This window comes from Numida meleagris, chromosome 1, assembly GCF_002078875.1.
Source record: "Numida meleagris isolate 19003 breed g44 Domestic line chromosome 1, NumMel1.0, whole genome shotgun sequence".
Taxonomy (NCBI): Eukaryota; Metazoa; Chordata; class Aves; order Galliformes; family Numididae; genus Numida; species Numida meleagris.
Window position 1 is genome coordinate 30,368,136 of NC_034409.1, and position 19,199 is coordinate 30,387,334.

Genomic DNA, 19,199 nt, shown 5'->3' on the forward strand with positions numbered 1-19,199 from the left:
TGCCTCAACTTTGTATTCGGGATGCCCAGCTCAGAGTTTTATTTCACCCACTGACCAAAAGGAAAATAAGTGTTTATTGTCTGTGATATTCCTGCTCACACAGAGCTCTGAGCCTGCTTCCTCTCTTGCCTGTTCCTGTTACAAAAGTAGCTAGTTTTTTTTTTTTTATTACTATTACATTTGCATTAAAATTATTCTCTCGATTCCTAGTTCAAAACACCCCAAATTTTCCTTCTCTCACTGCCAAATTGCCATATCATGCACTTCCCCGGGGGGATATGTTGGCAGGACCGTTAAAAGTCAAACCACTAAATGTTCTTTGAGGGCAGTAGGAAGACCACAAGCAAACTAATTTTTCTCAATTTAGAGAAAAAAATCATTAAGGAAACATCCTCATCTGAATAGTTTAATTATACTGCCGCATGCTGAGCAGTTAGCAGTAGATAAAACTTTTAGATTACTGAGCAGCAATCTCAGTGTTTTAAAAGGACTGAACTTTCTGAAGCAGCTTATTGTTGAAAGTATGAGAGCCCTCAGGAGCTGAGTGTGCTTGGATCCTGCTGTGGAGGTCTCCAGTCTGCTTCTGTAAAGCACAAGGAAAGTGGCTGTCTAAGAGTACGTAATTAATCTTCTCCAACAGCACGAGTCAGGAATTCTGTTTGCCCACCTCCCTTCTTACCTACTTTTTTATACTGCTTTTAATGCTGCAGGGCCTCCTGTTACTTACACATCATGAGGCTCAACTATAGATCTTTGTTAAAGACAAAACACAAAACTGATTCAGACAACACTGACCTACAGCATCAATCTTTATTTATAAAGACGATTACAAAATAGATAATTTTAGCATCTGAAGATGGTTTTCACTGAATACATAGACACTGTAAATCATAAGTTTCCTCTATCAGTGTATTTATTCATGTAATAGAGCAATTATTACCTTGATTACTTTTACAACCCCCTGACAGGAGGTTTATTAGATCAATTTCTCCCTACTTTGCAACATAAACATTTCAAAAATAATTACTTGTCGTGTTAATTAACAGCTACTAAATAGCTTGTGAGTTAACTGCAAGCAGCTTTGGGGCGTTTATGAAGGCCAACAACAATTCTGAATGGACGCTTTCAATTATTAAATGACCAGAGACAGTTTATGGAATAACATTTATTAATGCCCTCACTTTGTGCTGGCTCTGACTGTTCTTTAACAATAGTAGTGTCATGTGAGGCAACTATACGGATGTAAACATGATAGATCTTTCTTACAAAAAGATCAGACGCTTATTGCTTTGTCAGGAGAATAGCTACAAGGGGCCCAGAGAGGCAGCTGGCAGTGCAAGACTTCATAGAATTTGAAGAGAGCAGTCTGTTAGCAGGCTTTCTCTTTTAGGGAAAAAAGAGAGGGAAATATGCTCAGGACATTACTCTTTGCTGGCTGGCTGTACAACCACATGAAATATTTTTAAGTAGAATAACTTGAATTGTCTGCTTTGGATTGAACTGTACAGCAGCTCACTATAAGCTCACTCGTAATCACTTAAACAGCTCTGGCCCTCCTCCAGATTAAGCTTTCTACCCTCGTTTACCTAGGGCAGGATTAAGGGAAGGAAAAAAACCAACCCCGTAACCTGCATATAACCATATCAGGTCAAACTGTTCATTATTCAAAATATTTCATATTAAAAAGCTGAACTTCTTTACTGGCTCAAATGAGTGTAAAAATGTATGTGCACTGGTTATGGCTGAGATGCAGCCAGGACTATTAAATTCAAACAAAAAGCCCTCACAAAGTCATTTTTAGCTGCTACAGTCAAGTGTTTACCTTAAAAAAAGAAGAATTTAGTGCTGAAAGGATTCAGATTTCAACTAAAAATAAATGTTGTTACAGTGTGCAAGATGCATACAGGTTAACTGTGTTTAAAAACAATAATGCTTGTGTGACATATAGTACACAAGAAGAAAAATTGCAAGGACCTGCTCCTTGCCCTAGAAGGGAAAGACAAGAGGCAGAAAAAGTACACAGCAGCTGAGGGCAGGAGATTAGCTGAGGATCAAGAGCTATTGAATTGGGCTGATGTAGTGTATAAGATTAAATGAAAAAAGCTGAGGTGTCAGATCTCTACTGCATATAGAAAAAAACACAGTAAAACCAGCAACTATTGCAACCTTCATATTACATAGTGCAATTTCAAAAGTCAATAACAAGTTAGTATCTCCAGATGATGTAATACATAAGATAAAAATTGTTTCCATCAGGACCTAGTAGTGTTTAAGCCTTATTTCCCTACAGAACTACTCTAAAATCTACCTCCCACCAGGTAAACAAATGATTCAGATATCTAACTGTACACCCAACACCTATATGCAGTGATCCAAGACTTGCAACTCCAATGTAGTTGTTAAAAATAATGAAAAATACAAAGCTCAATACAAGACACAAAGAAGCAAGTCCCCACCAGGGAACACAATCCATCCTTTAGTACTTGCCTCATTACACAATTCGAAAACATTTACGGTCATCCAATACTTGATTTCTCCATCTATTTCTTCTTTACACTTCTTGTTAAAATACATCTGTTTTTTCCTCTTCCTAATAAACAGATGACTCATGGCTCAATGGAGTTCACACTATTCTGGCTGATTTTAGTATTTAGATGAGAAGCAGAAAAAAAACAGATAAATCCCACAAAATCCTACTCAAGTGCTAGGTCTAGACCTAGTTGGATTTTGTTAAACTTTAATAGTAAATTAAGTGTTTAAACATTTAGGAATATTTCGTTTTAGAATACCTTGAAAGTTAAAGTTGCAGTTGATAATGCAGGAGCACCAGGATCTCAGTAATAAGTCACCATTACGAAGCAAGTCTATTTCCATTTTTACTGAATTTGCAGTTTTAGATCCAAGTGCATAGAAAATCAATGATTTAGAAGAAACTTATAAGCATATTGCTTTGAAAGAGCTCCATAAGTTATTGAGTATAGTGACTGCACATTTAATCACATTTGATTGGTCATTCAGTAAGTTATATTTAAGGCTGATGAGTGGTCTGGAAAAGCTGTAGTGGTTTTATGCCATATTTCTTTAAGAGACAAGCCCACTAAATTAGTTGTAAATTTGAAACGACCATGATTTTGCACGGGAAAAAGTAAAAATAAGCTATTCCTGAACAAGTACTTATGTAAACTAACAGATAATGGATTTTAATCTTCCTAGTATAAAAACCCAAACCCAACAATCCATCACATCAAAAACAGAACATTCTGTTGCATTACTGTCCATAAAAGCTACCAGGAAAAATAAAGATTTATCTAGGACAATGACAAAGCTTCAACTCTTCACACAAGTGAAATCTTGTGGATTTCAGTAGGCTGCTCATACCAATATAGGTTTGTTATCTAAGCATACAGCTGCTACTTGCCCACAGAAAATGCGGGCTTAGAAGTCTTGTCTGTGAAGTTTATGATGACGTGTATTGCTATTAAATAATGGATTGTAATTTAAAACAAAAGAGTACTAGCTTAGTTTTCTTCTTCTACTTTAAAATAATTAACTCTTCCGGGTGTTGTAAAATACGGTCAGCAAATATAATCACGTAACAACACCGGGAGTATTGAGTTCAGAAGAGGGGAGAGTAGAAAGAACATTTTTTTTCTTCAGCATCGAGAAATGGAATGGTTTCAGTTCATTGGCAAAAGTCAGAATTTCATTTTTTTACTGTAAAACCCTACGATTATTGCAAACAACAGTTTCTAGTCACTAGGTGTTTCAGTCTCTGCTGGACCTCTGATGAGTCTTCGTATTCCTCTCTTCCCTGCAGGACCTTTCGGTTTAGCAAAACTTTGCTTATGTGCATGTTGTTTTGGATGAACCTCTTCATAAAGAAAGTCAGCAGTTAACTCATCACCATTATCTATTTCAATCTGAAAATAAACAGATTCAACTTAAAGACGTATTTAATAAAATTCAGAAATTTTGCTGAAGGTCTAAGTGCTATATTAAAACCATTATGTGCAATAATACTCAGAGTCTAGCATGAAATGTTCTCCAACTTGTGCCTGATCACCTCATCTCCTCTTGGATAGTTTTTATACCCTTACCAGTATCAAGTTAAATGCATTTTGATTTACTTAGCTCTTCCTTCAATAAAAGCACAAGTACATACGCCAAGAAACTTCTTGTGCCCCAAGCTTTAGCAGTGTACATAATAATAAGAGTACACATTCCATGTAAAAGCAAGTTTTGTTAGAAATTGTTAGAAATTTCCTTTATAATAAAAGAGAGGAGCATGTGATCTTTCAGAACTGTAATTTCCTTTATTTCTTCTCCCCTCAAAAGTAAGAACTTTTCATTGTTCCAATGTAATCTTCACATTTTTAGAATTATTTTTTTTTCCACTATAAAGTGCATTAAAAATTGTAAAAGCAGTGTGCATGTATATTCTTGTCTGTTGAGAACAAAAGGGAGGAGTATAAACAACTCACACAATTAGTGGAGTACTGCAACTCAGCAAGTATTCAAGCCAGAGAAAAGCGAAAATAAATTTAATTAACAACGAGTTTGGGATTTTTCTTTGTTTTGTTTTAAATGTAAGAATGTAAACCTGAAAGAAAACACTGTTTTGAAGCCAAAGCCCAGTTTTTAATTACATGAATTCAGAGTTGAGACAAATGCTTTGGCACTGCCCTGTGAGTATTCAGCATTTCATGGCCTTCTCACTGCAGCACTTGCCAGCCACTGTATTGCCACTGTAAGTACATGCCTCAAAAAGAGGTCGACAGGAATTTCAAGAGCCACGTGGTACATTGGTCTCATTGTAACAAAGAAGTTTCTGAGAAATGATGTATAAAACCATGCAGCAATGATACCTACTCAAGCTACATCATCACAGTAAAAACTTCTTTCAGGTAGACACAATAGTCAGAAACCAAGCCTCAAAACTGTTCTAATCTTAGAGCAGGAGTGTTAATAGGTCATATATTTCACAGATAGACCACTACTGTGGTCTCTGCTCTGGAAGCGAGAAGCCGCTTGTTCTTTATGCGCAGTAGTATAATCTTTACAATGTGGAAAGATCCCATTTCTCAGAAGTCCTTAATTACCCCATCAAGGGCTCCTAAGGTGCAGTTTAAGTTCCAGAACTGCTGCTTCCCTTTTCTTTCATTTTGAAAATCATTACGTAACTTTGGCATTAAAGGAATTTAGAGTTCAGCAGTAACACACTGTGATCCAAAGAATGACAGGCCTTTCAGTAAGCAATCATGTTACTTCTATATAGTTCTTCAGAGTATTTTCAAACACTCTCTTGCACAAGAACAGGTTTACTAAAACTATGTAGAAATTATGAACCAGAGAAAAGCTTAGTTAATAAGTATTTCTTGTTCAGGACAAGCTCTTAAACAGTTCTTTAATAGCCATACAGCACCTTTCATTGTTTACAGAATATGGTGGCAAAACAATTATGGTTAGATATTAAGAAGGGAATTGAGGGATGGAGAAAATACCAGTATTCCCAGTGTACTTACCTTCCTAATTATTTGCATCCACAACTGTCTTTCTACAATTTCTAAAAGTGGACTTTTGCAACTAGAGTATAGCATTCGTTCTCGTATACTACACGTATACCCCGGCATAGAGTAAATGAAAACTGCAGAAAAAAAAAAAAAGGAGAACAAAAATAAACCCTATCAAAACCTGTATCACATCATCCTTTACAGCAGAAAGACATTGCAACTCCATAGTATGAAAGCTAGTATGCCCGGAACATGGTTTTGTACATTTTACTTCAGTAAGTGCTTCATTTCTAAAAGGAGGTATCTTCAATTTTTCACACGACTACTGATCTATGTGTGTTCATAATCAAAAGGAATAGTTCTCTACTTTCTAAATGTAAAGACTCTTCAGAAATCAGTTAGGCAACCAAGTGACTGAAATTTATGACTGGAGTGAGAGGTCAGATACTTGAAGCTATCTACTTTTATGTTGTGTCTTTCTCTCTGCCTCGAGATTACTAAATTATCTGGAAAAAAAAAAAAAAAACAATGAAAGTTCATATTGCTACATTTCCCCATACCTATGGATTCCAAATAGTCTCCTTCGTGAGTATGCTTATACAGGAAAAAGTGGTAGCGTGCAGCATCCTTTGGAATTCTTTTTGGCAAGTCCTTAAGTTCGGTATGAAGCGTGTTGGCCAAAATAATAGTTTCATTTTTCATATCAATTTGCTGTTAACAAAGAAAAATTGCATATAGTTAATACACAGAAAACAAACCAGAGAATATGACAGGGTAGAAAAAAAAAAGATTTAAAGTATGAATGGTAACTTATCAGCATATGGCATCAACACACATTGTTTAGTGTGCAAGTAATCTATTTAGTACCTACTATTAAAAATATCTGAAGTATCTTATACTTGCCAGTTGCACATAATTGAGTTGCTTATTTCTCAATTTCTCCAAAGCCTGAATAGCTTCTTTAGCAATGGGGAATGCTACTCCTTGCAGAGTTTGATGCTTAGTATCTACACCAACATCCGTTTGTACCTGGAACACAAGCCAGTGAAAATGTGATCAGAAACCTTTGCAGACATTCATTTGGTTTCTGACAATGCACTGCATATGGTTATACATAGAGGTGTCAGCAGCTATTCCAAGAATAAGTTACACTGAACCATCATCCCCTTATACATAAGACTTGCTGTTTCTTTTAATTTACAGGTCACATTTGCTCACTTACCTGAAAACAGTTTCTTATCTCTGAAGCAGTAGAGCCCATGGAATCACAAGAGAGAAAACTGCCTAGGTGTCAGGGAAGCTCTAGCTCTAGCTAAACTCTAATACAAAGATAGAACAAGCCAGGAGGAAAGAGTCTGATCTTCCTGTGCTGCATTGTAACTTTTGAACTGACAGTGTTGTTCATGAACTTTATATATTTCAGATAAGAACATGAAAGTGTGATTTTAGGGGCTCAACATTCTGGGAGGAATAGAGAAAAAATGTGTCTCAGAGAGACTGATCTTCCTGAAGGGAAAAAAAGGAAGCATCTTCCCTCCCTCCCTTCCACTTCAGCATCCTCCTTCCAAAAGCCTATACCAAAAAAACAGCAAAGAGACAAACAAGCAAACTTTCAATTTTTGACTTCTAGAAGGTTTAACACAGTGGAAAAATCCATGGTAACTGCAAGCTAGACAGTCACTCATAATCTCATTATCTTAGACACAAAAATTACTTGAGATAAAAAGACAGTTTTTTTAAAGACGCTTCTCAAGAATGTATGTGGCATATCTTAATATTCATGCACAATCTCTCTGAAAATGAGCTCTGGCCTCCAGTGTTGCCAAGCCTAATCTTTTTGTGGAAGTATTAGCTTTCGAATGTACTGACTTTCGTTTATAATTTTACAAATACACTTAATACTGATGATGAGGCAGTAAAACAACAGAAAAGCATACAAAATAGAAAATGTGGGTTTTAGATCTATCAGCTGGGAGATGTTCAACTTTAATTAAAAAGAGAAGATAATGAAATATTCAACAATGATGAAAATAATGAAAAACAAAGATACTTGGGGCAATACTAAATCGTACGTCATACTTTAAAGGACAGCTTATCAGCATCAAGGAAGGAGAATGTGAAATCAGGTACGCAGAAGAGCTTACTTTTGTATTAAGTTTAGTAAATTTCTTAACAAGACTGTATGACAAATATTTGCAAAATATATCTCCATGAAAACCTGACTAATAAATTTTATTTAATTGGCATCACAGAACAGAATGTAATAAAAACATTAAAACCATAAAAGCCAGCTGCGAAGTCTGGGGACAGGGAGAGGAAGAGAGTTACTCAGCACAACACTAGATTTAGGAGAAGGAACCAAATCTAATTGTCTATACCGTAACGCGTGTGAGTCTACCAAAGCTAAAGAAAACATCCAAGTCACTTAAAAAATACCTAAATCATACCGTAAGATTTGTTAGTGATGGCTGCTGAGGGAGGAATAAAGTGGCAGATGAAATTTGATGTGAGAACATGTAAAATATTATATGCAGGAGGAAAAATATCTTTCTTTTACCTGTACGGTGATGAGGTTGAGCTAACTACTACCATTCAGGAACAAGACCATTCAAATATTTCTCTGAAAATGGCGGCCCAGTGGCTACTTTCGTCAGTCAACCAAGCAAACCAGGCACCACCCACCAACAAATGAAATGTTAGAAGTTGTTAAGAATACAGAATGCATCATTACACACTTCAGCTACCAGTAACATGCCCATATCTTGAATACCACATGCAGTTCTGGTTTCTCCATCCCTTCTTTTCATAAATTTTATAGAAGAACTGGAAAAACTGCAGAGAAAAGCAGAAGGATCAGAAGTGTGCTATGCCTTCTTTAAGAAAAAAAAGTGCACAGATCAGGACTCTTCAGCCCACAAGAGAGAACTGGTAAGGAATGCAGAGGTCTTGTGGATATAATGGAGAGTGAGGGGAAAAAAGTGAGCAACGGCTTTTCTCTGCCTTCCCCATGCAATCTGTAAGGGTATCAGAATCAGCTGGTAGATAGCAGGCAGCTGTTCTTTACATAGTACTTTGTCAAGCTGTAATAACACTGCTATAGGATCTGTGGCCAACAAAACTTGATGTGGATTTAGAACAATGAAAAGACTATGTACGATGGAAGAAAAATCAATTAAATGCAATTATATAATAAAACATCACGTCTTGCTTTGGAAGAGTCCTATCTGCAAAGGCTGAGGCAATGAGAGTACTGTAGGGGTTGGAAGGGACCTCAAGAGATTGAGTCCGAACCCCAAAGAATATTCAAAGGAATTATCATGGCCTTCTTATCTTGCTCTTACACCCTTCCCAGATTCCTGCTGTTGCTCACTTAGGGTCTTGGCAGCAGTAAGGTAAACCTTTCATCTGATTCAGTCAAACATTTCGTAGGGTAATTATGAAAGAATATAAAATGTGGAAAACTCAATTTTTATTTTTTATTTTTAAAATCAGAAGGCTTTTTGTTTGCTGAAGCTAAAGCATTAAAGTTAATGCAGTACAGCTCCACCGAGCCTAACTACAAGTTTCACAGTGGCAGAAACAACAAATATATAAATGACACAATTTAATAATTAACATACTTCAAGATGTTTCGAACAAAGCCAAAATGGCTGCAACATACAGTTCATGCATCCTTGAGAAGTATTGCTATTGCTGCTGAAGTTTCATTATAGAACGTAAAGTATTAGTCTGCACGAATTAGCTGTTAAACATTTTGCACACTGGGCATAAAAGACAATCCTAATATCAGCAGTAAGCGATTGTTGATACCTCAGAAGTTTTACATTCTTTAATGTTTGTTTTTTGGTTGCTGTATTTTTCCCTAAAGCTAATCAAGTAAAATGAAGTGTTTGGTGATGATGAGTGCATTTCTACATTGAATTAATCAAAAATAGATATGAAGACAAAAAAAAAAAAAAGGCACAGTCACAGAAATAAACGTTAACAAACAACATTGCTGCAGCAAAAGCATGTTAGGGAGTGAAAACTTAGAGAAGAGCTGCGTTTAACATGATGGCTTGCTGGCATCCAGCTGGAAAAACATGCTGTATTTCAAACACGCGAACAATGGCTGTAAAATAAGCCTGAAGAACTCATAAGATCAACACAAGATCTATTAAAACATGTCTGAATGCAAACAGAGATTAAACGATGGAAAAATTGGAGAAACGACCTCTGAAACATTTCAGTCATTGGCTAAACAGCAATCATTACCCTGCTTGTTTAAAGGCACGTGCTAGAAGGTTTTCCATGAAGTATTTGTGGGAAAAGCAAATCGATATTTTTAAAAGAAATGGCTAGTTCTTTTGGATTTCTGTTTTTATTTTTATTGACCTTTGTCTTACTTCTTCTCAGTCTTAAAGTAAAGACAAGTGAACCGATTCTGGAAGCTCAATACCAGACAATGGCTGCTGAAATATCCTTTGGAATTACTCACTGCAACAGTTCCTATTTTGTATTTCCTCTGCAGTTTCTGCCACCATGTGAAATGCGGGCTATCAGAGAACAGTTGAGGCTGATCTCTCAAAGTCTCCTTGTCCAGCCGCCAGCCCAAGGAGGACCACCCAGAGCAGGGTACCCAGGCCCACATCCACACGGCTTTTGAAGATCTCCAAGAAGGGGACTCCACGGCCTCTCAGGGCAACCAGTGCCAATGGTTGGTAACCCTCCTAATGAAGCACATGCACTGATATTAAAAGCACATTAGCCAGCAGGCCTCTGACAAAGACATTGGACCATGCAAAGTCAGCAAGATCACACTGCTCTGTCTCCAGCCATCAGCATCCTGCTATCCCAACTCACTGAGAGAGAAATTCATACTCTCATCCACTCAAAAAATCTCTGAAGCTTTCCATTTTTCTGTTCTGCCCTTTTCACTCTAGAAAAACCTCTTCCTACAATACATTAGGAACTCTGCATCCAATGGCCCAACCGTGCTAAAAGCTGCCATAGGTACCTCATTAATCTTAATTTGTCGAAGTTCCTCTTCTGCTGCAGTCAGAGGTGCAGGGGCAGACTGGGATACCAAATATTTTTTATATCCGTTCAGGGAAACATCATCCTGAAAGCACAGTATCAGTACTCATCATTTTTCAGAAATAAAGTCATTTTTTCACAGTTTATGCAGCAGTTTTTTCCCATACAGTTACATTCATTTCATTCAAACAGACAGTGAGTGTACATGCATTTGAAGTTCAACTTGGCATCATGAACAGCAGGATCCACTGGATTGCTCTTATAATCAACTGTACAGTGGGCAGCATTTCCACAGTCAGCCCATAATTACCTTGCTAATTCAAAAATAAGTCTTTGTTAAAACAGCGGTATGTATGAAGTTATTCAGCCTTCTTCACGCGTGCATCTTCCAACTCTCTTACCATAACCGAACACTCAACTATTAGCATTTTCATTGCCAAATTAGTAGCTACGAAAATTCTTTTTCCATAAATTAAGATGGCAGCCATGGACTTGAATTACATTTCACAGTCCAATTTTAAAGGACAGCTTCATATCCTTGGTTTAAGATAAAAACGTTTGTTTTCAGATGTGAAAGTTTCACATGCAGCTGTTCTAGCCCACCTGATTCAGATCCATACACCCACAATGGCTTTTGTAAACAACTGGCCCAGAAGTTTTGACTGTTACAGCTTTTTAAGGATTCATAAGCATGCAGTGAGATTAAAAGATTGTACCGTTAGTCACAGATGATTTAGTTTTAATACCCATTTGAGGGAAGGACATCTTAGTCTTCTGTTGTTAAATATAATTACTTTTTCAAATGAGACATTATGTTTTAATGTTAGAATAACACATAAAATTTTCACCCCCCTATTTCCTTCATCAAAAAGAGCAATGCCACCACAAATTAATACCAATAAAACCATCTACTATACTTAGTATTCCTTGGAACATACCTCTACTGTTCCAAATACTTCATCCTTAATATGACCACCTCCAAATTCTTTCTTGAGTGTTGCTCGGGTTGCTGCATACAACATTTTCTGACGAACCTAGTATATCATAAAACAGCGTTGGTTTTTTGTTTCTTTCTTTCTTCTCTTTAGCGCACACAGCTGAAGTGTACAATAGCATTTTGGGGTACCAAGTCCATTAACAAACAGCCTTCTAGAACAAATATTTTAAGACTTGAAAGTGTGGTTTGAAATTGCATTTCTTAATAATGAATAAAATCACTGAATGAGCTCCGGAGAGCGATACTTATATATGCTATTAAATTCTCAAGTGCACAATAAGACATTTTACTATGCATTATTATTAAACTAATTCCAAAGCCAAAGTGCAGCTTTAGTTAGAGAATGAGCTTTAAAAATATAATACTAATTAAAAAAACCAACACAGAGCAGAACACAATCCTTGCTACTTCTAAATAGGAAAAAACAAACACAGCAGTTTAGATCACGTGTCACCAGTCTGTCTACTAATAGATACATCACAGAAAGAGCAGACTGCAAATAACCCGTTATTATTTTTTATTTGGTAGTTCAGCTACAGAATGGAAAAATGAAATTTTCTGGAGCAGAAAATCTAATGATGCTTGCTTCCTATCAATTTGCAACCAATATACATATTCCTGTCCCTGCAGTCTCATTTTCACCAGCTTATTTCACCATCATGCCATCCTCCTCATCACAATACCCTTATCCTTTCCACTCAATTTCTTCTATGCACTCTACTTCTTGGTCTCCTACTGCTTCCTAAGCACTATTCAAAGTAGTGCTGGAATCTGGAAATAGTTTTACTTTCCCCTCCCTTATCTCACATTCCCTGAACCTATACATGCAGCCTAGTTTCTCCTAAAAACTGTTAAGGCTGACTTCCGTTTCCTCCCATGCTCTCTAACAAAGAGGACATTCTCAGGTGGGTCACAGATCCACAAGCGCCAACTGGTCTGCCAGCAAACCAAACAGAATAAGCAGCTTGAGGTCAATCTATAATCTTTCTCTCTATGATGACACCAATTGGGATTTCTGCTCTACACTCTTCTATTAATTCCATGGACACAGACAGAAAGAAAGGCAAACAAAAAGCACAAAAACGTGTGCTTTCCCTCTGACTGAGCTAGAAATAAGTTGGACCAGCTATGCTCCATCTAAACCGACAATCAGCTTCAAGGAAGATGTTTCCACAGTTTCCTTGGCAGAAAGTGTGGTGAAGGTTGGGGCATGCTTCATTCCCCAAATCCTTCTCATTTAGGATTTAGATCAAACAGTACTGTTGAAAAAGTGTTAAAAATGCATATCCTTGGATGACTATTACTTACAGGAGAGTGATCAGGTGACCACGCAATAAAGATCCATTCATATCCTTGAGCATTCTGAGAATCTAATCTGTATAATATGTAACATGGCTGCTTGTCTTCAAGCAGAGGAAGAACAAAAGCATCATAATCCTTTTCCCATGATCCAAGTGGCCGCCTAGAGGATCCCAGAACAAGTTGCTCTAAAAGCAATAACCAAAACTACGGGTTAGCAATTATACAGTTGATGGTGTTTTTCAAAATTAGTTATTACAATAAACAATCAAACACTCCATATTCTGTAACCATGCCCACAAGAATGGGAGTCAGGAACACTCAGTGTGATAGCAAGTGAGTTCCTGCAAAAGCTGTGTATGCATAAACCCTAACTTACTTTAACCCAAATACAATTAGTTGAGAAGCAGTGTGTTGTGTGCCATCAAGTTCTTCGATCTGAAGAGGTAAGACTGATAACAGTGTTTAGCATAATGTGTACACAGAAGAAATAAAATCTGCCTTTTGCTAACTACTGATGCTCTAACTCACTTCAATGTTTGTACTCACTGTAAGGAGACAGTTACTCAGTTGTATAATGAAAAGAGTTTGGAATGAATATGCTCAAGCTAATCACTTTAATTTGACTATGTAAGTAGATAAACCCCTTTCTAATGCAACTTCATAACTACAGTCTCTTTAAATGACTGAAGTTGTTTATTATGTATAATTGGCTTAAGTCCATATAGAATACTTCAGATGAGATTTAATTATGTGAACAACTGTAGCGACAGGATTTCTCTCTTACACATAAATCACATCTCAGCTTCCAAAGGAAAATATTACTGAGTACCTTTCAAAACATTTACCAACTTTCAAATACTAGACCCCGCAGCCAAAGGAGAAACACCACATTTATATGGTTCCTACAACAGTTTAAGGGCCCATAGCAGTTGGTATGCACAGTATCTTCTAAGAATCTTCGACGTGGCCTTTAATACTTCAGACAGAAGTACAACAGTCTCTAACTGCAGAACTTTTCAAACAAGCCACTCTTCCACAGTAATTTTCCAAGGCACAGAGCACGAACAGCTCAGAGGGAGGGAGAGAGAGAGTGTGTGTGTGTGTTGGCACTTCTCTGAATTAGACGCAAAGTAGCTGAAGCTGCACACCTAGATGACCAGGACATCCAGGACGTACTTGCCAATTCTCAGCTCTAGGTGGCTTTATACTCACCTGAATTTAATACAGAAACAAACACAAAAAAATAAACATAGCAACTATACTGCCCAGCAGAAAACCTGTTCTCTTATTCACTCAAATTAGCAGGACTCCATTTGAGTGTTATCTACTCATTAAGGGCAGTTACTGAAAGCTCCTGCAGACTTATGAGGCAACTGTTTTGCTTCCAGTATTCTAGGAGCATTAGAAGCTTCTTTCTGAACTGTGGAAAATAGAATTAGGCTGGATTCTACTTCCATATACAGACAAAATGCATATACATATATATACACCCATAAGCACATATAGAAAAGAAAAAGATAAAAATGGAAGACACTCCCTACTTATGGCCTTCATTCTGTACCAGTATCAGGTACACACAAGCACACTGCTTTAACTTTCCTAATAAAAAAATATAGTCCAAGACTTACTAACCTGTGCTGGTGAGACTTTTTAAAGCAGTGACCTGACTATAATATTACTGCTGCTTCCTTGAGAAAAGCAGGGAAAAATGGTGAAAAACTTAAGAATAGCAAACACAAAGAAGGTAACAGCAGGTTACTTACCTAACAATAAATGTATGTATGTGTATGCATGTACACCTGCACCTTTCTCCAGCTAACAGGTTTTTCAGTGTACTGTAAATGAAAGAATTTTGGGAAGAAAAAAAAAAAAAAGAGGTAACGAGGTGGGCATTTCATGTACTTCCATCTGAAAGAAGCAGTGGGTTTTGGGAGAATATGAACTGATATTTGGAAGAAAAATTCTAATTCAGTAACATCATACTGAAACCTTAACATCACCAAAACTTAAATTCTACCTCCAGGATATGAAAGACCTTGGTAACATTAAGCTTTGAAGGGTTTTGTTTTTTAAATAATTCTACATGAAGATCACTAAAATAACTGGGAAAATACCCAAAAGAATCAGAGAAAAATAGTAAAACTTGACTAACCATTGTCAATGACTATTTTCAAAATCCTGTATTTTCCATTTCTGGCTCCAACGAAGATGTCTTTAACATTTTCACTAGCTGAAAAAGAGAAAATAAAAGTAAGCAAATTAACACCTTCTTCTTTCCAAGAACAAAGAGTACTCATGAAGGTAAAAACACTGGAAAAGCGTACACTTAGCCCACCACTACGATGCTGGACTGAAAAAGGAACACGGGAGCAGTCAAACGCTGTTCCAGCCACAGGCATGCCACAAAAAGATCACAGACAACGTTACAAACATTTGCAAAACAGCTCTGCTTGCTTGCAATACCATATCATTTTCAACATTGTGAAAATTAAAGGTGACATCACATCATCACTCTCAGGTTTCACAGTTCACACAGTAACACAATAGAAATACAACGCATCTCAAATTACAGGAGCTTCATGAAGTCTGAAAGTTTGCAGTGAGCCTGCGGACACAAACTTGATGCCTGCCAGGAAAATGTTAGAGCCTGTCTGCAAAAATCACCTGTCTTTCCTGAGAATGCCTCTCCAAAGGGTACCAAAGAAGGCTGACACTCTTTGTTCATCTTTTCTATCAACTTATGTCCTTTCAAGCATTTTGATGACACTTTTCAATCCCTGACCTATCACAATAGGATGGATTAAATGAATTTACAAAGAAGTAGCTAAAAATATTTTTAAGTTTCTATAATTCACATCAACACTACAACACAAGTACGATAGATGCCTTTTATAGGCACAGGGAAGAACTGTGCTCGAGTCCTGAAAATATCATACTAATTTCAACTGCTTTGCTAAATAATCTGTGCACAAATCAGTTTAATTATACCCCAGACACGGGGCTGTCCTGCATTTACTGAAGTACACTCGTTGCAAGCTGGTCCTTTAAGTAATCCCACAGCACAGAGGACAGCACCCGCAAAACAAACAACAAACCAGGAAACAAAGAAAAAGGATTATTTACATTCACGTTAAGGCCGAAGGAACAGATGGCATCTGGCTGTATTTCTGCCCATATTTAAAATGGGCAGAAAACTCAGGTCCACGAAAACAAAGGGCAGGTCCATTCTGGAATTCCAAAATGGGCTGGGGGATGGAGACGAAGCACTGGCACTTACATAAACTGAATCGCATTGGGTTTCCAGTCCAACCCCAGCTTCATCTCAGTTAGCACCTTCCCCCTCAGCAGTGCAGACCCTCACAGTGACCTGCAATCAGCTCTTCTGGTCATCTCTTCCTTTCCTCACACTTCCATTCAGCACACAAACATTACACCACTTTCCAGGCTTCCCAATTCCCCTGGAAATTGTTGTCCTCTTGTGGTCTATGATCCCCTGTTCTTTGTTCTCTTGTATCAAGTCTACACACCAAAAAAAGACGAAGACATAGCAGTCCCTTGCACTGACACCAGAACCACAACAGCTCCTGCAGCCATTTTCTGAGACAAGACACTAGTGATCAAGAAACAGTCTCACCATCTGTGAGATACACTTCTTTTCCCCATACAAAGGTCAAAAAATTCAAAACAGAGGGATATCATGTTCTATTTAAACTTTCTGCAGAGCAGAGACCTCAGTTACAGTTTGGTCTTGGTATCTCATTGGCCAACTTGCAATTTAATTTCTTTTCCAAAAAACATTTGTAATGATAAACGTGTCCATTTGCTCCATACACATTACTGCTTCTATCACATTATTTCAGTAGTAGCAATGCTTCATTATACACTTCGGAAGAAACACACAGGATATGTATTAGTTCTACATATCCTGTTCTATCCAGCAATGCAAGTTATCTGCTGTTTTAGCGCTGTACTTGGCAGTGGATTTCAAAGGACGCAACATACAAAACTAAGAGAAGCTGACATGTACGAGGGCTGCTCTTTAAGTAATGCCTCCTATTTTATTATGTCGGCCCATGATGTCGAAGGCAGATGTTGTTGGTACAGCAGTAGAGGCTGAACCTTCCCACCAACATTCCGTTACACGTTGTTGCCGTGCGACAGACAGCAGCAGAGGGGCAGTCTGACACAATGGCGTCTGACATGGAAGTGTGGATGAAGTGAAAGCATGCCGTTTAATTCCTCCATGCAGAAAGAACTGCACCCACTGACATTCATCAATGCTTGCTGAACATCTATGGAGAACAACCAGCGGATGTGAGCACACTGAGGCCGTGGGTGGCATGTTTCAGCAGTGGTAACAGCTACAGTTGGTCATGGTTGCTGGTGCAGATTTTTATGAGCATGGCATGCAGCCTCTTGTTCATAACTGGCCAAAATGCATAGCTAATGGTGGTGACTATGTTGAAAAATAGTGCTTTGTAGCTGAGACTTTGCTCTGTCAAATGGTGTTATTGTGCTCTTTTATCTGTTGTAGTTTCCATGGAAACAAATAGGAGGCATTACTTTTGGAGCGACCTATATGCTACCTCCCTTGCTGAACAAATTTGCATTAAGTAAACTCTCCGGTATTTGGATAGTCCCTTAATAAAAACTGGTTACAGTGTTCAAAGGACTGTGTAAAACAGCCTGTAAACAGCCTGTAATCAACTAACTACATTTACTCTGCTGCACTTTCAAAGTGACTTACCTGTAATATGGAATATTAAAATGCAACAAGGTTTATTTCAAAAATACAAACTGTAAATAAATATTTCAAAAATGTATTTTTGAAATAATTTGGAAGAGTTGAGCATAGTCTTGTGAATTTCCCCACAGCCCAATGCACCCCGCGACTATTTATATTTGCTGCTTTGTTTGAAAGCCCTGTCCTTTTAACATTGCCTGGTACACATCACTGTCCCCATTACTTCATTTCTGTTTCTAGAAAAGAGTGCTCCATGCTGCCAAATCTTGTGATTGTTTATGAGCGACAGTAGCCCATTTGTTGCTAACGCCAGCAATGGCACAACAAACGCTCTCCCTCTTCCAATTGCAGAAGCTTTGCTACAAACGAGACCCCTGATAAGTGGGCTGCATCCCAGCCTGCCAAGGCAGGACAAGGGCAGGAAAGCAGCCGAGCTCACTGCGGCTCTCTTCAGAGGACAAAAGGCTCTCAAAGAAATGAGAGAGTGCAGAAGAGGCTTAGCCATTCTTGGCCGTGGTAAGCAACAGGGTGTTCTTGCCTTCCCTCTCGGTGTGGCTGGAAGGAGGAGCACAAGAGAATTGAGAGCCACTGGAACAGTTTTCCCAAACTTGGAAAAATGCTGTTTTAGGTGCACCCCAGTCGGGGAAGGGGATCAACTAAAACCAAGTGGCTACACCAACTTAATGCCAAGCTGGCACAGGGGGGAAGGAAGAGACGAGAAGTGACAGGCTGCAGAACCAATGTAGCCAGCAGCCAAAAAGGGGCTGGAAGAGCAGTTAAGAGCAACCGCGGTGGGGACAAAAGTCACCTGCAACAATAAATGCGGGGGAGCAGACAAAGTACACCACGTTAGTCACTGAACAAGCAGGCTGCAGAAATCACAACAATAAAACCGCAAACCCCATAATCCTGCGGCTGCATTATCCCCGCTTAGCAGTGCTGTGATGCTGCGAGGTGGATAATCCCGAGAAATAGCACGTCGCCGTCTTCCAATTGCTCCTCACATTCTCCAAGGCCTGGACATGCTGGGAAAAAAGGGTTCTCCTGTACTTTTTCCCCGTCACAGGGGTTCGCCGGGGTCCGTCCTCCCCAGCTCTTGTCTCTCTCAAGGTCCTCCTCCAGCGCTGCGGTTCCTCTGAGCGGGGCCGGGCAGTGAGCGGGGGCACTTGGGCACTGCCGCACCGCAGCGGCGACGCCGAGCGGACACCTCGCCGGGGCTGGGGGCCCTCTCCGGCCACCACACGCCGGAGGACACCTGCGCCCCGGGGACACGTTCCGCGCCACGTCGGGCGTTCTGCGGGAAATCCCTTCCAGCCGCGCTCAGCCCGATCCCCGCCGCCCCGGGGCTGCCAGGCGCGGCGAGCCGCGGGAACGCCACCCGCGGGGCCGCGACTCGCTGCGTGGCAGCTGCCGGTTTGCTCCGTTACGGGTGTAACCCCGGGAGAAAGGGCTCGTTGGGAAGCGAACAAAGAAACAGCGGGGAGAACGCTGCTGAGGAGCGGGGACGCGTGACGACGCGGGGACGGCAGGGAGGGAAGAAGGGAGGGCAGTACCTTGGATGCCGGTCTGGTGGGACATGTCGCACCGCCACGCCGGCCCCGCCAGCCACACTGCGCCCGGGGCAGTGCGC

General features: G+C 39.2%; 1 protein-coding gene across 1 annotated transcript; it reads right to left on the reverse strand.

The window, feature by feature from the left end:
- On the reverse strand, positions 792-19,193 carry TWF1 (twinfilin actin binding protein 1). The gene is made up of 9 exons (XM_021384985.1): positions 19,123-19,193; positions 14,978-15,055; positions 12,832-13,010; positions 11,465-11,560; positions 10,507-10,611; positions 6,414-6,539; positions 6,071-6,221; positions 5,523-5,644; positions 792-3,920 (listed from the first exon to the last, which is right to left on the reverse strand). Exons 1-9 carry the CDS (start codon positions 19,145-19,147, stop codon positions 3,750-3,752), a joined length of 1,053 nt encoding a protein of 350 aa, XP_021240660.1. The 5' UTR covers positions 19,148-19,193; the 3' UTR covers positions 792-3,749.